Consider the following 20,734-nt stretch of genomic DNA (forward strand, 5'->3'; position numbering starts at 1 on the left):
CACAGATCTTAGCTCAGGGCCAGTCTTCCTCAGGAAACAGAGGAGGATTGGTGGCAGATGTTAGCTCAGGGCTAATCTTCCTCAAAAAAATAATAAAAAATAAATAAATAAAATTTTAAAAAATACTGGCTCGGGGCCAGCCCCATGGCATAGTGGTTAAGTTCAGTGCACTCTGCTTCAGTGGCCCAGGTTCGCAGATTCAGATCCCAGGCGCAGACCTACACCACTCGTCAGCCATGCTGTGGCAGCAACCCACATATAAAGTGGAGAAAGACTTGCACAGTTGTTAGCTCAGGGCTAATCTTCCTCAGCAAAAAGGAAAAAAAAAAGCTGGCTCAAAGAACCTATCTTCCTATAGTTTCCCTATTTTTCTTAGGAGACTTTTCTGTATGTCATAAACTGGCTCAACTGTATTTGCTGAATTTATGGAGAAAACCACGCATCTACCAAGAGTCAGGTTTAGTGGGTCACTTTCATGAAGACCAAGGAATCTGATCCCTTCCTTTACATCCAGGAGTTACTGTCTGATGGCAGTGTGTTAATTCTCCAAAATGGTGGAAGGACTCATGAACGCTTTGTCAGAACCAAGAACCAAGGAAATGCAATCAGACAGGGCTGCCATCTCACTGCTGAGGAGCTTCCAAAGCTTTCTGGTGAGAGTGGATGAAGCTCTCTCACCAGCCTGGAAGCAACTCACATTGTAGCCAGTGCCGCCTGCCTCAGTTCTAAACAGTGATGTGTGCTCACCATGAGCTGCTGCCAGGGAGCTAACGTCTTCCGTTTCCATTCTTGTTTCAGTTGATAGGACCACACCTTACGTCAAAATTCTTGTAATTAACGGATACCCAGGGAATCTGCTCCAGCTGCTGAATAATACAAAGCTACTCTAATCTCACCACCTCTGCTGTAAGTGGCACAAATTTCGAATGTATGTGATTTATTAGTCATTATGTACAAAACACCTAGAGCTTTCAGACAGTATAGGAACAATCAAGCAGCTTCCTTTTAGATAGGGAAATGTAACACAGTAAAACAATAACAAACGAATACACAGCAACACTGAAACAAAGAGGTACGTGCCGTACACTATGATGTTACGTAAACCCGTGTACACAGTGCCCTCCTTCCTTCCTGGGCCTACACAGTTCTCTTCCTTCTCTCAACTCTGTAGTATTTAGCCTCTACTACTCTTGAGTATTTCCCCTTTTGCGTTGGCTGCTAAGAAGCTCAAAGCTATGGTTTTCATGCAATTTCACTAGGTAACTGTCATTCACAGATTTTACCGTATCTTTCCTAGCCCCATATTACTTGGTTCTTGCCCTTTTATCCCATTTTAATGTGTATGTGTGTGAATGTGTCTATCTTCTGATCCCCATCTCTTACTGTAAACTGCTTCAAATTCTTATTGGAAGGAGGCTGGGTTTAATTTTTTTAAAATGTTGACAATATTCTCTATCTTTAGTAATTATCTCAAAACTTGACTATGAGGACTTGGAAGGGTCCTGCGTGTAACAGCCCCCCAAAGGGTTTCACACTGGGTGCACGGTGAGTACCCAGTCAATACTGGCTGGCTGACCGATACCTATTTAAAAAAGCAAGCTTTATAAAAAAATTTAACAGAGGTTGGAGGAAATAAAATGATGATAACGGATGTGTTAGGATGTTGGGGCTATAGGTTTCTTTTTCTCTGTTTTTCAAATTTGCTGCCTCATACTTACACTGTTTTTACCATTAGAACTCTTTTGATGATGTGTTTTTAAAAATCTGATTAAAAAGCGCTTACACTGGAGTGGGGTTCATCAGAACAGACTTCTTGGCAGAAGTGAGAGCTAAAGTGAGTCTTAAAGCAAAGGCAGCAACACCCAGAGACCTGGCGAGGGGAGAAGGGGACCATGCGCAGGAGGGCCCTATGCTGGGACAGGACCAGGTGCACAGAGCAGCCTGCTGGGCTTGAGCTCGTGCCTGTGCGGCCAGGAACCCCTGAGAAGGCGGTCGGGGGTGGGCACGCAGGAGCTGGAGAGTCTGGGGATGTTGGGCTAAGGTCGCGTGGGCAATTAAGGAGCCTCTGCAGGGTCCTGAATAGAGGACAGCGAGGAGGCACTGACAGCAAAAACTGGACATCAGACAAGCAGGTTGCCACTGCAGCAATTCAGGGACAAAATCTAGGTTTCAAAAAAGGGAGAGAGGGCAACAAATGAAAAGGTAAGGGGAGCCAGCGTGGATGAGAAGTTACAAAGGCCGGAAGGAAGGCAGTCGTAACTGAGGGGGCAGTACAGCTCTAAGAAAAAGAAAAGGAACTTCTCAGATAATCTGTCAAACAGCTACTATTTATTAAGAACCAATGATGAGTCAGGCACTTGGCAAGGTGTTTTACGTATATTATCTATTTTAATCCTCACAATATCCCTACCAGGTAGACAGATTGTCTTCAGTTCCCAAATCAGGAAACTGAGGCACAGAGACGTTTTAAGTAACTTACCCCAAATCACTTAACTAATAGCCAAGGAAGGTGGGACTTAAATACAGTTTGGCTCCAGAGTATACACTCTTAATGACCGCCCCGCATGGCCCACACGTGTGCACAGTCATGCGTGAGGGGTAGGTGAGGCGGGGCAGGAGCCAGGGGGACGGCAGGAGGGAGGAAAGCCCATATAGGTGGCCACCTGGGGCTGGGGGCACCTCGGGAGTGTCCTGTAGCACAAACAGGCAAACCGTGCTGACCACTGGCTACAGTGACTAAAAACAAAGATAAACGTCCAGGACAACCTGAGTCCTTCCAACAAACCCAGCAACTTATTTAAATTTAAGTAACAACAAAAAACACCCCCACAAGCCTCTAAGTTATTAAGTCCTGGTATGAGGGTCCGTCTTCACATGACATACTCTGCTGTGACCAACTGTGGCTTAAAACGCCCCGGAGGAGACTAGCAGCTACAGTGAGCATGGGCTGGATGCCACAAGTGGGCTGGGGATTTTGCCTGGAATTATTTGTGTGGGATAAAGACGGTGGTCCTAGTAAATAGGGCCAAGCAAGTGAAATATTTTCAGATATTACAAATAAATCACAGTGTGTTTGTGTGTGTGTATTTAACCAACTTGGAACATGGTAAAATTCCTTTTGTATGAATTAAAAGTGGCAGGGTGACCCCAATATCTCCCAAGAAAGAAGAACTTAAGTGGGGGGCAAAGTTATTCATATTCTCTCTTTTCTACTAACCCTCCTAAAGCTTAGACATTGTCACGATTCAACAGAATCATGTTCTCTTCTAAATAGATTCTGAAAACGCACCTTCAGCTGAAATTAGAGCCACATGTCTGTACTGATGTGACAGACAATGGGAACACTAACCATAATTGTTATCTTTTGAAGAGGCAAAAACTGAATGAGATGCTGAATATTTCCTAGAAGTGCAATGGTGGGGGGATTAATTTGGGGAGGGTCATGTGTGATTATTTTAATGTGAATTATCTAAGCCATTTATCTTCAGATGTTTCACAGAAAGCATCTTAACTAAAGATGAAAACTCTTGGCAATCTGGAATCTTGGGGAAAAAAAGAACTTTCAGAATAACCCAAAGTTCCAAAAATATCATCTAGAAAATTCCTCTCACAGATGAAAGAATATAGGGAGAGGCTTAATTTACATAACTTCACTTTTTAAAAGGAATTAATTCTTTTTTTTTAATTACAGTAACCAATTCAGAGTCTTTAATTATGGATTTGTGTGTTCACACTTATGTGACTAGGGGACAAAAACAACAAAAACCCCTCCCATGGAGCCCCAGGAGCCACACCTTGGGATGTTGCTCAGGGGCTAGAGAGGATTCTCCTCGGGAACCATGTTTCAAACGTGTGACCAAGTCACTACCAGCAGACCTGATCCTGTGGCACCACAATGTCACAACAGCATCTGAAGCTAAAAGTTGGGGAGGCTCAAGGAAATGAGCCTCTGTGTGTGTGTGGGGTGTGTGTGTGTGTGTGTGTGTGTGTATGTGTGAGTGTGTGAGTGTTGGAATTTTATTAGATCCAATAACTACTTGAAATTATTGGCACATGGACTGAGGCTTAGAAATCTTGTGACATAAAGACTTGAAATGTAATGCGATTTGTTTTCACAGGCTTTGACTTTTCTCTGGGGAAAACATAGCAGCAAGGCAAAAACCATTTAAGGAATGCCACCAAAGTTCCCAAAGTCTTTCACAGAATTTGAACAAGTGGGTAAAAAATTCAACCCCAAAAGTTTAACTGATTTTCAAACACTTGCAGATAACATAATCACAGACCCCCTCAGGCTTAACCTTGAGAGTGTTCAGTGAGCTAGAATGTCACATGGCCAGGCCCTTAGGACGGCACGGCACACACACACACGTCGCCTTGGCAACTAACTGAGATAAGCAGCATCATGTGCTGTTTTCAGACTTCTGAAATCTCTGGGATAGGCTCCTTTTCTCTAAAGAGAAGGAAAGGGGAGGCAGGAAGGGGTGCACCTACACATGAGACCATAACCCAAAGGACCGTGGTATTACTTGAGCGACTTACCGATGAAATCTACGGATTTGTCCAACCACGGCAGGATCTTCTCACAGAAGCTGTCATTCACAGGCACTCGCAGGAAGTGCGACTCGGGGATGAAGTCGGGCTTGGGGCAGGTGTTGCTGGCATTCAGCACATAGCCAATCCCATTCTGCTGCATCAGCTCCTACGGAGGGAACGAGCCAGGAAAGTGACTCACAGTCGACACTCTCCTCATAAAATACACGATCGTTGTGAAAGAATAAAGTTGGAACGTAATGATAAAAATTACTAGTTTCCTTGAAATAATCCGAGTTCATTCAATCAGTCAAGTCCAAAAGCCTAGCAGGCACGGCAACATTTAGAGACTTAAGTTCACAGCAATTTCTTTTAAGGGCAAAAAAGGGCTGTTTTAAAATGGTATGTGTGAAGATCACACATCATTAGTATAGTCAACTCTCTAGTATCTTCATGACTAGAGAAGTGGAATGAAGAACACAAAATAAAACCACAACTCTTTACGATGACTTTAGAATATAAGCAGACACAAGAACATTTTCTTCCCAAACTGAACACGCGGGTTGCTCTCTAAGACACAGTCCTGGGCAGTCTTCTCTCTCTCAGTACCCTCTCTGAAGGCTGAATCTACTTCCCCAGCTTCAGTTATCAGTTCTACATGCTGATGACTCTTACAAATACATGCACATCTCCTCTTCCATTTCCAACCCCTCTTTCCAACTGCCTACTGGATGTCTCTATTTGGATGGTCCTCAGGCCCTTCAAACTCAAAATGTCATAAACTCAACATGTTAGCTTTCTCCTTTCACTGCCCCAGATTCCTGTTTCCAAAACTGGTTTATGGTAATAACATCCACTCAGACACCTGAGCTAGAAAACAGGATCATTTCATTTCTTTTTTCTCACAAGCCCCATGCAAAGAGCTGCCCACCCCCTTTGGTGTCGCCTGTCCTATTTCTCTTCTCTCTGCTCCCAGTTGCTGCTTGGTGGTCAGCTCTCATCATGACGACAAAAAAGCCACCACGGAACTCTTGAAGTTTGTGGTGTTTTCCTCTCCAAACCATATCTGAACAAAAACTAGAGTAATCTTACCTAGAAACACACGGGCTAAGTGCTTTATCCATTGTGTCTCATCGCCTGCTCCTGTCACGGACAAGCTCCCACTCCCTGAACGTCACATGTACACCACCACCCACCCTTCCATGCTGCTGTTCACACTGTTCCTGCGCTTTGCAGGCGCTGGTCCTCTTCCTGGTGATTCTCTCCCACTTTTCCAACTTTGTTTAAATTAATCTTACTATGAGCTCCTTCCCCCAACGCATAATTAACCAGCCGTCCTCTGTCCTTCCAAAGTACTTTGTCCCCCCTACAGAGAGGCACCCGGCAGACCGTGTTATAATCAGCAGAGAATTCCTGTCTCTCCCATTAGGTGGTGAAGTAGTGAGATCTTGGACTGATTCTTGCTTCTTTGTCTGCCGTCAGCACCAGGTGCACAGCTGCGCTCTGCACATGTTTGTGCACCTGTCACCCCGGCCACCCCTCCAGGCAGGCCTGCCCGGCCCCACTCCGTTTAGTCATCCACTGCTGCCCCTGAGGGAGCGTCTAAGCCTGAGCAGGTTCTCTTCTAGGCAACCCTGGTCACTTCTTCCTTTTCTTGGAACACCTACCTCCTCTACAAATCTTTTCCAACCACCTGAAGGACAGTGGGTAATTTCCTTCCTATTTTACCCTCCTGAAACACCAATTTCCTAATCCCTTCATTTACCACATTTGACACAATAAACATACTTTATTTTACATAAAGGTAGACAACAAATCCAGATCATGGATGCAGCCCTCTCTCAACTGACATGATAACGTCAAGAAGGGGCTTTTGGACCCAGGCGAGCTTCTGAGTGAGCGACCCTCCAGTCTTCGGACGCCTCGTGTGCTCCTGTAGGTTAATCATCAGGCTGTGAAGATGGTAACAGTGTTTACTGCTACAGCTTTCAGACTTCTGTACACGTAGCAAAGGTCACATCTGTTTTTCTGTGCTGAGGTTGTCTACTACCGTCTGATCGACCCGCGTCTCCCACGTAGGAAGAGCAGGGGGTTAACGGGAGCAAAGGCCTTTCTCACCAATGGACCTTAAAAAAAGGAACCACTTTATAGTTCCTTCCCCTTTCCACCAATACTACTACAAAGACTGATTAAATTAAAAGTAAAAGGAAGTAGTGACATTGCTTTCCACCCAATTCAAAAAGGAAGATAGAAGTTTCTGAGAAAATGGGCTGAGACTAACAGTGTTACCTACCACACGAGAGGTAGTTCTCACTCAGGACGAAACATGTCACAAGTCAATAGTGACTGTCAAATTTCATTTCCCCATAGAAAGACCATAACGATGGACACTTCCAACAAGTAGCCTAATAACATACATTTTGTAGAAATGACCACTTAACCTTAATTCAGTAAAAACGTATTTGTTGGGCACCTTTGCTAGAGGCCTATTGATAATATACTATTACAGCACATGGTACATGTTAACAAAATAGTATCTAACAATTTATTTTTTAGGTCAAAATCCACATCCAAGCATAGTCATCTCCAGCATCTCTCCTCTGAATCAGCACACTCGACTGAAGTCCTTTCTAAGGCCAATTAGGTGAAGCAATGAAGTACCTAGCCTACATAGAGACCTTTTTTTTTTTTCAACTAAATTAAGTATTAGAATATCAAGTTTCAACTTCATCCTTGTTTACCCTTTTTAACTATAACAAACTAGAAAGTAAAGGAACACCACTCTGGGCAAGGACTCTAGCAGGAGACTCAGGATGCTAGACGGCTATTAGGGGGCTTATCCAAGTCTTATTTTGCCCCTTTCTCCCCTTACTGGAGCCTCAACTGCAGTCGGAGGCAGTACAGAGCTGGTCTCACTGCCACGTCTGCCCTGGTGTCTGCTTGGGCTGAGGACTGGTTGCCCACAGGCACGTCCACTGCCCACACACTGACAGCCGCACGCGGGCAACTGCAACGGCACAGCCATGGCCGGACAGGAAGGAATCATGGAAAAGGCGCAGCTCTGACCTGCTTTCAGCAACACCAATAATCCAAGCTTACAACGCTGCTCATATCTCAAAAGTATTCACCACTTAGAAAACAATGCACCAAAGATGCATTTAAACAGTAGCTTTATTTTAGATAACTGGCAAAAGGGGGAGGGGGAAAAAAGACAATGTGTTGAAATTAAGTGATAATAATTTAAACACGAAATGAGAAATAAATGGAATAATTTCAATAGTAAATATAACTTGATTTATAAAAATTTTACTTAAAAAAATCTACTTAGTAAATTGATTATCCAGCTGCTACCAGAAATTCTTTTTGTAGTAAGATGGGACTTGATAAATAAAACATGGTCAATTTTAGACACAAAAAAGCAGACGCACATCCTAAAATGTCATCATATAAAATTTAAATGTAATTTAGCTACTAAATTAAATACCATAAATAAGTACCCTCTTCTCATCTGGAAAAAGTCAGTTGAAGAAGGAAATCATTAAAAATGATACATATATACTTGAAACATTTTATTTTTAACTCAAAACAAATATATGTACATTAATTCGCTCATTTCAGATGCAGGACCATGGCTTTTTCTTTTTTAAAATAATTAGCTGATTGGAGTTCTTAAGAAAATCACAACCAAATGCACTGACCACTTATAGTTCCATTTCTTTAAAGACCAGGGACCTGTGAAATGGCATCAGTACGGAATCCTAGATGCTGACTGTCTCCTGAGTATTTTATAGTTGCCTTCCCCACCCCCAGTTTAGAAAGAAAAAAGCATAAAGCAATTTGTCTTTTCCTGAATCTTTCGACAACATTTAACTTTGGTCACAGAAAAACAATTCTCTTCCCTCATTCATATTTCATTGGTGTATGTAATAGTCTGATGAATGTACACAATTATAGTAACAAGTACACTGGCCTAAACAGGTTTGAGAACAAATATAGCTGCCTCCTGGTGAGCATACCATTCAAATGGCAAAAAGTAGGCCAGCTAGAGCGAGGAGCCTACTGCCAGCCGTGGGCAGGGGTCACCTGCTGGGGGCATCAGCGTGGAGACGTCAGTGAATCTCTGAAGTCAAAGTTTCTGCTGGCGTTTCCTGCAACTATCCATTAACCTGCTCCCCTGGTTATTTTTATCAATGTACGTATAAGCGGTGGAGAGGGCAACCGTGTCAGTGTTTCTGACTGGGATGGAGCTACAATGATGAACAATGGGTCTGTTTTACAGAATAATGATTGCTTTTATTGCTTTTATTCATAGAAGGATGTCAATGACTCTTACTAAATTATAAAGACACTTACGTAATTCATTCAGCTTTGTTTGAGTATGCTGTGTGAAACACCAAGGCTGAGTACTACTCTGTCCCATAATTAAACATCATACTCTGTAAGCTTCCAGAGAGCAGTCATCTTCTACTGTTCAATATTTAGAACAACTTTGTGCTAAGTCTGCTAATACATGCTTTCTACTGATAAAGTAATCTTTCTTCTCTGGCCTTCAAATGTCCTTCCAACACCTTGGCCTCTCAGTTCTTTCAACGACTCACCTTAACCCCTCCCTCCCATGAGACCTAGTGTGGTCTCTGCCATTACCAACAACCACACCCCTCCTTAGTCACCACCTCATACAACCCACTCTTGGACTCCTCCTCCTCTCCTTCCAGGTTCCTCTCTCTCACGCCTCCACTCCTGGAATCCTTCAGCCCCCCGAGCACCCACAATCTGTTATCCTACCTCCTTTTCTCTGTCCTTCATCCTTATGATGTCTGTCTGCCTTCCTTGCCCAACTTAAATTCTGTGGTCAATCATTATAATCACTCCCTTGCTTTCACCCTCAATTCCCCTGTCCCACTATCGCTTCTCCACACTCACTTGCTGAGATTACAACCCTGGTGAAATGGAGTTCTCTGCCTCACCTACCTCTGCACCCACACGGCCAGAGAAAACCACTCTGCCACGGTGCCGATCTCACTCTCAATCCACACGCCTCGGCAATCTTCTTATTCCCCTAGTCCACTCACTTTCCATCTCTCTCAGGTGCCATTCCAACCATGCCCCTTTTCCTTCAAACTTTCTGTATGTCCCCGCTCAGGCTCAGCTGATGGATGATCTTGTTTCCTATTACACTGGAAAAGTTGAAACCGAAGCAAATGTTGATAAACTTCTGCCACCACACTTACCCTCCACCAGGCACAGGCACCTATATACTCTCCCTTCCCGCCTGTTACTATGGATGAACTCAGTATGGAACAGAATAATGAAAAGTATATGGGTCCTCGCCTCAGAAAAACTAAAATTAGAACTACCAGATGATCCATCAATTTCACTTCTGGGTATTTATCTGAAGGAAACGAAAACCCTGACTTGAAGAGACATCTGCACCCCACGCGCACTGCAGTGTTATTCACAACAGCCGGGACGCGGAAGCAGCCTAAGTGTCCGTCAATGGGTGACAGATAAAGAAGATGTGGTACATATACAATGGAGTATTATTCAGCCATGAGAAAGAAGGACATCCTGCCATTTGCAACAACATGGATGGACACTGAGAGCATTATGCTAAGTGAAATAAGACAGAAAAAGACAAATACCGTATGATCTCATTTATACATGGAATCTTTAAAAAAGCAAACAAAAACCAAACTCACAGATACAGAGAACAAATGGATGGTTGCCAGAGGCAAGGGGGTGGAGGGAGGGGAAGAGATGAAGGGGGTCAAAAGGTACAAACTTACAGCTATAAAAGAACTAAGTCACGGGGACGAAACATACAGCATGGTGACTATAGTTAATCATACTGTATTGTTTAAGTGGCTAAGAGACTACATCTTAAAAGTTCTTATCACAAGAAAAAAGAATTCTGTGTGTTGACAGATGTTAACTAGACTTATAGACTTCGTGTCGTGATCATTTCACAATACACACAAATGTTGAATCATTATGTTGTATACTTGAAAGTAATGTGAATTATACTTCAATTACAAAATAGCTTGTACATCATATGATATACAAATCATATTTCAATAAAGCTATTGTCCCCCTCCCGCCAAAAAAACCTGTAATGTGTATTTTTCACTAATTCAAGTTGTCCTTTCTCCTAATTGGCTTTAAGCAGGGAAATCACACTGAACAGAGCAGACTGGATATAAAAAGGGTTCATCTGCAAAGCAGAAGAGATCGCCCCCTAAGAACTTAGAAAACGGATTCAAGTTTCAATATACAATTAAGAAACTTTCAAAAGTAATATTTGTGATTTTTTAAAATCTTAATTTTATTATTGATTATGATTTCCACTATTTTTTCCCTTTACAAGTTTCTCTCTCCGAAACCATGAAATAAACCTCCCCCTGTGGTTGGACTAATTTCTAAACACAGGCTCTATCATCTGTTGATGTGGACTGTCGAGTAATACGTGGAGTACAGCTTAACACATGGTGTCAATAAAACTATTCTATTTGTTCAGCTAGGCTGAGGACAGAGATCTCATTAAATCACTGTGGGCCCTGCAATTCTAGGTAACAGAATTGTAATTTTTCAATTCAGTGAGTAATTTCGCACTTGCCACTGCTCCTGCCTTCACAGCCGCCCTTGAGTCCTACTTCCTCCCTCCAGCATTCCTCAGCCCACCGCACCCACTGTGTCTACTGCTCACGCCAGCATCTGGTACATGCCACCTCGTTAGGACAGTAACGAGGGTCCCTACTAACCAGGGACTGTACTCAGTGCTTGGCATACGTCATTTCATCGGAACCTTACGTGAACACTAGGAGGCAGGAATCATTAGTTTGTAGGGGAAGAAACTGAGATTCAGTAACTTGGCTAAAGTGATACGGCTGGTAAGGTGGGGACCTGGTACGAAAAACTGCCCAGCTCCGAAGCTGCCTCTCAACTGTGACCCAGAGCTGCCTCAGGATCGGGGGTGACACTCTGAGTCCGTCACCTTGTCTTGTGAATTACTGTTCAATGAACAGGCCTCGTCTAACCAACTTGCACCCTGTGTGGTGTTCTACACACAGTGGACAGTGAATAAATATTTTTACTGATAACTGTGATGACCTTTTGTCTTCCTAGGTCATATGGAAAACCTGAAAGCGGTATTTGGCTATCCAGTGTCTAGGCCATTGCCTAACTCTCCTAAAAGAACAAGAGACAAAGTAGCAGCAGTCCTAGTGGCAGCACAACAATAAGGTCGCACCGGAAAACCAAGTTGCGTGTTAAAAAGACTGAAATAAGAAGCTACATAAAGAAGGCTGACAGCACACGGTTAAAATGGGGATGAGGGGGCGACGGGCCTGCTTTAGCGAAAGAGCTGACGGGTCTCACCACACACACAGCTCCGCGTTGGTCGCGACTCGCAGCAGGTGATCCGTCACACAGTATGTGTATTCAAGTGTGGGACAGAAGTCCCTACTTGACACTTTCAGTGATACAGGAGAAAAACGATCAAGAACTTTTGTCTTTCACAAAGTAACTAGAGATTCTCGCTCAAATCCCACTCAGTTCAGATGTGAACGGGCACCAGGTATAACAAGTGCTCCTGTTCCGACTCTACTACAAAGACTAGAGGATCCAAGAGCAGACTGTGCGAAACAAAAGGACAGTTGTAAGGGAAAAGGAAAACAAAAGTATTCTTTTTGCTACCAATGACTTCTCATGGTCTTTCACAGAACAGCCACATCTTTGAAATCTAAAAATTAGGACCCGCTGAGGGGCCAGCCCCGTGGCTGAGTGGTTAAGTTCGCATGCTCCAGTTCAGCGGCCCAGGGTTTTGCCAGTTCGGATCCTGGGCGCAGACATGGCACCGCTCATCAAGTCATGCTAGGCGGCATCCCACATGACACAACTAGAAGAACCCACAACTAGAATATACAACTATGTACCGGTAGGGGCTTTGGGGAGAAGAAGGAAAAAAAAAAAAAGAAGCTTGGCAACAGATGTTAGCTGAGGTGTCAATCTTTAAGAAAAAAAAAGAGACACTCTGAGAATGTTGACCTGCACTGTCCAACATGGCAGCCGCAAGCCACAGGGGGTACTGAGCACCTGAAATGCGGCTAGTCCGCACTGGGACGTGCAGCGACTACACAACACACATGAGATTTCAAAGACTTAGTCCAAAAAAAGTAAAAATAGTGATCATTTTTTATATTGATTGCATGTTGAAAGTATAATATTCAGATATACTGTGATAAATAAAATGTCCTTGAAATTAATTTCACCTGTTTCTTTTCATTTTTTTGTAGTGAGACTATTGGAACATTTTAACGTATGCATGGGGCCCACATTACATTTCTATTGGACAGTGCTGGTATAGAATATGCTGTGGAAAACCAGGGAAAGAAAATCTCAGTTATGATCAACATACTGTTAAGATTTGTCAGTCCTTCCTAACAGCCTGTTACAGAGAGTTCCCTTTTCCAGAAGATGAGTATTTCTGGTGTTATATAAACACAGGGCTTAAAGCCAGAGTGGCTTGGGTTTGAGTGTGATCCCTGCCACTGACCAGCTTTGAAGTCAGTGACTTCCCAGCCAAGAGATCTTGGGTGCATGACTTGACGGACGGCTCAGGGCCAACCTGCTCCTACGCTATCCTGAGAGTTAAAGGCAGTAACATAAAGAACCCAGCACTTTAAATGGTAAGTATTATGATCTTCCTCAGGAAATATCTGTGACCTGCTTTCAAGATATTTTGGTGGCACTTTATTAAAAAAAAAAGTAATAAAATTAGTGGCTTTGTGGTTGCCGTTTTTAAAGACTTCGGCTTTTAAATTTTAATAAAAAGGAATGTACTATTAGAAAGGTTACAAAATCTTCATCTTTGGATATCTTTAAGAAAAACAAGATGCATGTTATTTCTTCTAGAAAGCGTAAATCAGAGTGTGGGACAGGAACTGCAGTCTATACTATCTGTGAAATGGAGGCAAACCTGGGTCTGAAACTCACCATCCCCTGGGAGATGCTGCAGAATTCACTTAACATTTCTGGAATATCGATTTCCTCATTCATTGAATATAAGAGGCTGACTAAGTGCCCTCTAACATCCCCTTCAGCACTGAGACTCTCCTCAACCATGAATCTAGAGATTAAATATAAATTGCTACTCTCTGCTTTCAAAGCCGCCAGCCTATGGGTGCCTTCCTATCTCACTGCCCCATCACCGCACCTGTTTGACAGAAGCTTTCTGACTGTGTTCTGTAACAACTCCTCGTCCAAGTTGTCTTCCCCATGAACTTCCATAAACCCTACAACCATTTCCTCTCAATGCATCTATGGATGTATCCTGTTTAATATAATTTAAAAGCCATTTAAAAATAGACAACTATCCTCCCCTCACTCAACTCCAGGTTCCGGTTGAACTGCTCTCACCTTGCAGGCGCCTAGGGAGTTGTTAATTGACACATTTGCTAAACCTGGAAAAAGTATATACCAAATGAACGTACCATTTAACTTAATGTCAAAAGTAACAGAAATGGGGGGCCGGCCCCATGGCCAAGTGGTTAAGTTCACGCGCTCCACTTCGGCGGCCTAGGGTTTCGCCGGTTCAGATCCTGGGCACGGACACGGCACCCCTCGTCAAGCCATGCTGAGGCGGCATCCCACATGCCACAACCAGAAGAACCGACAACTGAAAAAAATATAGAACTATGGGGCCGGCCTGGTGGCGCAGCAGTTAAGTGAGCACGTTCCCCTCCGGGGGCCCGGGGTTCACTGGTTCAGATCCTGGGTGTGGACATGGCACCTCTTGGCAAAAGCCATGCTGTGGTAGGCGTCCCACATATAAAGCAGAGGAAGATGGGCATGGATGTGAGCTCAGGGCCAGTCTTCCTCAGCAAAAAGAGGAGGATTGGCAGCAGTTAGCTCAGGGCTAATCTTCCTCAAAAAAAAAAAAATTATAACTATGTACCGGGGGCACTTTGGGGAGAAAAAGGAAAAATAAAATCTTTAAAAGAAAAAGTAACAGAAATGATCTGTAACATAATTATTTGTAAAATCACCTGCTAACTGGTTAAGTTTGACTGGGGGTAATTCTGAACAGGATCCTTAACTAAGAATTTGATTTCATTTTATTTATTTTTCTGATATGAGGATTAAATGAAGCAGCTCCAAGGGCTGGCCCCGTGGCCGAGTGGTTAAGTTCGCGCGCTCCGCTGCAGGCGGCCCAGTGTTTCGTTGGTTCGAATCCTGGGCGCGGACATGGCACTGCTCATCAGACCACGCTGAGGCAGCGTCCCACATGCCACAACTAGAAGAACCCACAATGAAGAATACACAACTATGTACCGGGGGGCTTTGGGGAGAAAAAGGAAAAAATAAAATCTTTAAATGAAGCAGCTCCAGCTTTGTCCCAGGGATGCATGTGACTTTAGGAAATTAATTTTGCTTTCTGTGACACAGTTTGCTTATCTCTAAAAGAGAATTAATCATCATCACATGCTTGAGGCATTGGACCCCACCACAGGCTCAGCACAGCCATAAGCTCTCAGATGTCAAACCTGACAGTGAGAGCAGACGTGGCAACAACAGCGTCAAGGCAAAACTCTGAAGAGGCAGGAGTTCTGAGAACAAAAAAGAGGGAAAAAATGCCTCACTGCTACCCAATGATAGGGTACTTTTGCTTTCTGTGTGCTCAAACCAGCCAATCTGGCAGCTTATTTTACAGTCAGCCCAATTTTTTCGGTGACTCAAGGAGAAAATGTTAAGGTACTGCTCTTCACACAGGAAAGAAAGCAGCACTTGTAAATCATCAATAGCTGAATTAAGATCTTCAATTGCTTTTCCAATTAGAGGCTTTAGAGAAAAATCACTTTTCCAGGCAGTGAGAGCACTGTTCTCCAGCACTGCTGGTTAAGAGCATGACGCCGCGGAGGCAGATGGATTTCAGCTCTCCTGTTACGCTGGTACCGTTATACACACGGGCCTCCATCAGTATTGGTCCTGCACTGGGCACACCTTATTTAATATAGCCCACGTCCTTTCAAGCAAGAACCCATGCCCTTCCCTCTTCTTTCTCCACTAAACTGCTCTGACAAGCTTCAGACAGGGCGGCCTGCAGTAACGACTCAGCCCCTGTCCTAACCATCTTCTTACTGCCTCCCCCTGCCCCGCCACCCCAGCCAATGGTCATCATGAGGTCCTCCTCAATCCAAGCCCAATGTGAGTCCGTTCCTAGTGCGCTGCAGTAAATAAATACATTTCTAAGTGTGAAATAACCTGGGAAGTATCAGCCTCGGCAAGTGTGCCGACTACTATAATAGAACAATTAATACCCTAAGAAGATAAGGCTAAACTTCTGAAGAATCCTGTCCTACTCCAGGTGTCCTGGACCTATGAGGAACAAGCAAATACGACGGCAGTTTAGGTTTCCGATGGCAATCAACAGCAGCAAACAAAACAGACTCCAAAGGATGATGCAACTGCCCACTGGGGAGTCACACTGAGGAGTCACACTGAGGACGGTGTACTTTCTCTCTGTGAGCCAGTGTGTTTGCAATGACAGCTAATGGGCAAGCGCCGTTTCTCCAGCTGCTAACAATAAACCTTGCAACGAAGGATATTTTCAAAGCACCCACCTTGTTGAGGACATCTCGCTGGCAGCCAAGATAGAGATTGGGAAGAATTCGGGTTGGCCCAATGTTGGCAACAGGTAAGCAAGGCTGAGAGATGCAGGTGGGGACTAGAGTGGACTTTCCTTCACAGAGGCCAGGGAAACAACGGGAGAACTCGGCAAACCCACCTAAGAACAAACATTATAGAATTATGCCATGCACAAAGATAAACGTCACCCTTCTCTAACTACTCAAATACAACTATTTAAAAAGAAAAGCCAAAACCCACAGATGCAAGTGGACACCACTGCACACGTACTCCTGTCTATGGCTGCCAGCTGCCAAGTGTGACGTATAATCCAGCGCCGAGTCCTGGTGGCAGGGCCACGACAGGAGTACGCAAGCCCTGAACGCACTTAAAATGACTCCCTGCCTCCTCGCTCTCTTCATCTTCCCACATCCTACACTTTCTCCCTGCTCCCCAGCCCCCATGTGAATGCTTGCTCATGGAACTTAGGATTTAAAGTAAGTGGCAAATAACAAAGTCAAGACAACCAGGCATAGAAGCAAAATGGGGATATAAAAAAATGTGAACTGAGACCGGATGTTATTTTTTCAAAATAACATTGAGCAAGTTAAAAATTCTCTCTAGGAGCTGGCCCTGTGGCCGAGTGGTTAAGTTCATGTGCTCTGCTTCGGCAGCCCAGGGTTTCGCTGGGTTCAGATCCTGGGTGCAGACATGGCACTGCTCGTCAGGCCACGCTGAGGCAGCATCCCGCATGCCACAACTAGAAGGACCCACAACTCAAATACACAACAATGTCCTGGGGGGCTTTGGGGAGAAGAAGGAAAAATAAAATCTTAAAAAAAATTCTTTCTAGTATTAACCTTAAATGTTGCTATTATATAGGTTTTTTTATTTCAAAGGTATCACACACAAACTCACCCCTATTGTATAAATATCCTCTATATCAGAGTTCCCGCAATTACCACTGATTCCTGGGGTCTCCTGCTCATTGTGCTGAGCACTACAAAGAAGTGTCAACACACCCTAATTGCTCCGGGTGTGTGAAGCCCTAGTGGCCAGATTCCTAGACTCGGAAGAATTCCGTTTTTTCTAGTCCTGTCCTTGTAATGATCTGCTCTATGACTTTCATGAAGTCACCATCTTGTCACTTCTAAATGAACTGGCCACTCACCTCCTTTGGGGAAAGAAAAGATGAATAAGGTCTTCGCTGGGTTTTCCAATCTAAATATCCCTTGCTATCCAAACCCAGGAACTAAGCAGATGCTGATAAGTTTTCAGATAAATCCCTTGCAGTCCACACCCTCACTACTCACTAAGTTCAAACTCAGAAAGCAAAGAGATTTGGGTCAGAGAGAATACTTGTATATTTTTAATACTATTTCATTAAAAAACAATTAACACGTTGTCATATCAGAAGACAGGGCAGCCCAAATTTTACCTCTTCAATCAAGCCTTAAACAAGACCCTAAAATCTTATTAAATATTTATCTCCATCTCCTTGAGTTACATTCTATTAGCCTTTAGGCCACTTCCAGAAGCACACAAAATAAATACGCCCTCAAAAACTGCAGGGGTGCAGGGAGTCGAGGGGGAGAATATCATCCCTTATCATCCTGTGTTATGTGCAACTCAAGCATAAGCCGCTAGACCCTGTGTCTATCGTCTATGCTCAGTACAGGTTCCGCAACGCAGCAGGCTGCGATGGCAGGAAGTGGGTGACAACTGTGCCACCTCTGAAATGTACAAGTGTGCATCCTAGCCTCCAACCTGACCAAGCGTCTGCATTGTCTCTATTCATCAGCAGCTTGCTTCCTGAAGTTCTCAAGGTAACCTGATGAAAGAGCAGGTGGCTCCAATATAGAAACCCCAAATTCCTTTGTGTGACAGATGAGGCCCTCGGGATCTGTACATGTACACACTCACGGTTTCATTTCTCATCATTGCCAAATATGATCTCCAGCCACACAAAACTCACTGTTATTTCACACTTTCACACTGTTCTCTCATCCAGGAATATGATGACCACCACTGCTCCGCCCTGGGCGTGCACACACCGCATACAACTACACACACACAGCCCCACAATCATGCAGCAGAGAAAGGAAGAACACAGGCTCCTGGACCTGAGTTCATATCCCGGCTTCACCACTTCCCACTTGTCTGATTTGGGCAAGCTATTTAAGCTCTTGGGCTATTAGTTTCCTCGTCTATAAATGGGGACAATGATCAGACCTATCTCACAGAGTTGTTAAGAGGATTAAATTAGTTAACGTGTCTGAGGGACTCTGTGCATGGCACACAGTAAGCACTCTATAGGTATCAGTAATTATTATTTCAAGAGAGTGATCATATGCTTAGGACCCAGCCTCCTCTGCGAGGCCTTCCTCCATCCTTGATCTGCAGCTAATTGTGTGGCTACACCTGTTAGGATTCACCAGAGACACAAAGTGAAAGAGGCGATGGTTCTAAGGGCGCATCTCCCAAAGTGTGCTCCAGACCACTGGTGTCCAGCAGGAAGTGGACAGCTGAGATGCTGGTCCAAAAAGTCAGAAAAATACAGTGTGTTGTATCTCCCTGGGAGAGCCACAGCAGACATCGGCATATTAAAGGCTCTGAAAAGTATCTCCAAAGAAACTGGTTTAATTTCATTTAACTCAAGTAGTTCCCCGACTTATTTGACCATGGAGTACCCTCTTTCTTTTTCCCCCCTAGAATCTGTTAATAGCTAACGGAACTCACACTTAAGGGAACGCTATGCTAGGGCCACTGCAACTACTGACATGGAGTCAGAACTCCCACAGGTTCAAGTACAAGCCGCAGACAATCTCAAAAAGGGGTCAGCTGATACTGGCACATGTATATGAGTGTCACTGTTTAGAGTTTATCATTTTGTTTCTATTAGTGTTTTGTTCCTTTTCAGTCTCTCTAATTGCATAATACAGATATTTAAGGTAAGATTTTTCTCCCCAAAGTAGTTGTTCTAACAATCAATGTGCCCGAGTCTCACCGTTCTCTGCCTGTCTTACGCCTACCCAACAAAACACCTGACAGGCACTACCGTGATTACAATTTAATTGTATGCGTTTAAATTTTAACTTTTATTAACTTCTGTGGTTCTGGTGTTTCTCTAAAGAACTGTTTTCATATTTTTTTCTATCCTGGCTCCAAAATAGTTCATGGGATGGTCTCTCATTTAAATCCAACAAAACAATATTCTAGTAAGTGTTCTCAGAGAAGAGAAACCAGACAATCCAAGGAAACTCCACTTGAATTCCATTTTAAATGTAAGTAATCAGAGAACTCTTGAATGTTTACTATGTGACAAGCACTGCTCTAAGCACCTTGCAAGTATTTATTCAATCTTTACAACTGCCCTGTTAGGTAGATGCTACTATTATTCCCATTTTACAGGTAAGGAAATAGAGGTTCAGAAAGACACAGGCTAACAACTGGCCAAGCGGGCATATGAGCCCAGGAGTCGGCTCTGGAGACGGCACCCTCCATCACTGGGCTCTATCACTTCTCTAAATGCCACAGGATTAACTCTCTCCACGAAGCGGGGACAGTCCTGCTGATACCCATGGGGTCCCGCCCTCACCAGCCGTGACCTGCCAGGTCTCAATACCTGGCAGAAGATGGCCGTGGGCCTCTCCCAAATGGAGAGAAGAGCCTGGCTTCCCCAAAGCCATCTGGTTCAAAAGCTTCAATGGGAAAAAAGGGAATGAGGACTGACCCGATTAGAGACACACACTCTTAAATGCGCTTTGCACGAAACCAATAACGTTTACAGAGGAGCCAGGTGAAATGTAACTACAGTCACTGGTTTGTTCATGACCACAGTTTGCAAGTTGGTAGCGAAGCTGAAGGTCTGTCTGGGCGACCGTCAGGCCGTCCCCCACAGAACCACTGTCAGAGGGGATGCGATCCTGCGACAATCGCACACTGAGAGCCAGCAGGCCTGGGCTGCCCCAGTCAGCTCTACCGCTAATTAGCGCACAGATCTTCGATCACTTTAAGTCTGCTGGACCCAGAAGTGAGTGTGGCTCTAGAAAGTTCTCAGAGCACAGAAATAAATGAAAGAAACTAGTATTCAGCTTCAAAACCAAAAAGCCAAACAAAACAGCAATAACACATTGTAAAACATATTATAAACCAAAAAGAAACTTTTTCACAAATCTTTTCGACTAATCTCTACACAAACCCAAATAGCCTTAAAATATTTAACAGATTTCGTTGAAATTAGACCATTCATATAGTGCTCAGTCTGGCTTGAAATGTCCCAAACCATGGCTCCTAGTCACTTCCAGAAAACACTACCTCAGCCAAAGAGTATATTTTCCCTGATCTTTATCTCTGACAATGTTCCACTCTGCTGACATCCTCCTTCATTGACAGTTTTTTCCATTCGCTGACCTTTCATTCACTGCTGTACTCTGGTGACCCCAGTTTCATTTCATTAATTAACAACAGATGAGCCTCTGCCTGATTTCCCCGAACCCTTGAACAACTATCTGTGGCCTCATCAGCAACTCAGTTTTGAAATATGTCTAAAATGTCCCTCTTCCTCTTACAAACTAGATCT

At 43.9% G+C, this 20,734-nt stretch overlaps 1 protein-coding gene across 13 annotated transcripts in view; it reads right to left on the minus strand.

Annotated features, from left to right (window-relative positions):
- Positions 1–20,734, minus strand: part of DUSP16 (dual specificity phosphatase 16) — a 95,067-nt gene that overhangs the window by 7,356 nt on the left and 66,977 nt on the right. For all 13 annotated transcript variants that reach the window (XM_044775142.2, XM_070494271.1, XM_044775146.2 and 10 more), the window contains 2 exons: positions 16,149–16,312; positions 4,540–4,699 (listed from right to left, as the gene is read on the minus strand). In XM_044775142.2, coding sequence (XP_044631077.2) covers positions 4,540–4,699; positions 16,149–16,312 — 324 coding nt within the window. The remainder of the gene's footprint in view (positions 1–4,539; positions 4,700–16,148; positions 16,313–20,734) is intronic.

This window comes from Equus asinus, chromosome 22 (assembly GCF_041296235.1).
Source record: "Equus asinus isolate D_3611 breed Donkey chromosome 22, EquAss-T2T_v2, whole genome shotgun sequence".
NCBI classification, from domain to species: Eukaryota; Metazoa; Chordata; class Mammalia; order Perissodactyla; family Equidae; genus Equus; species Equus asinus.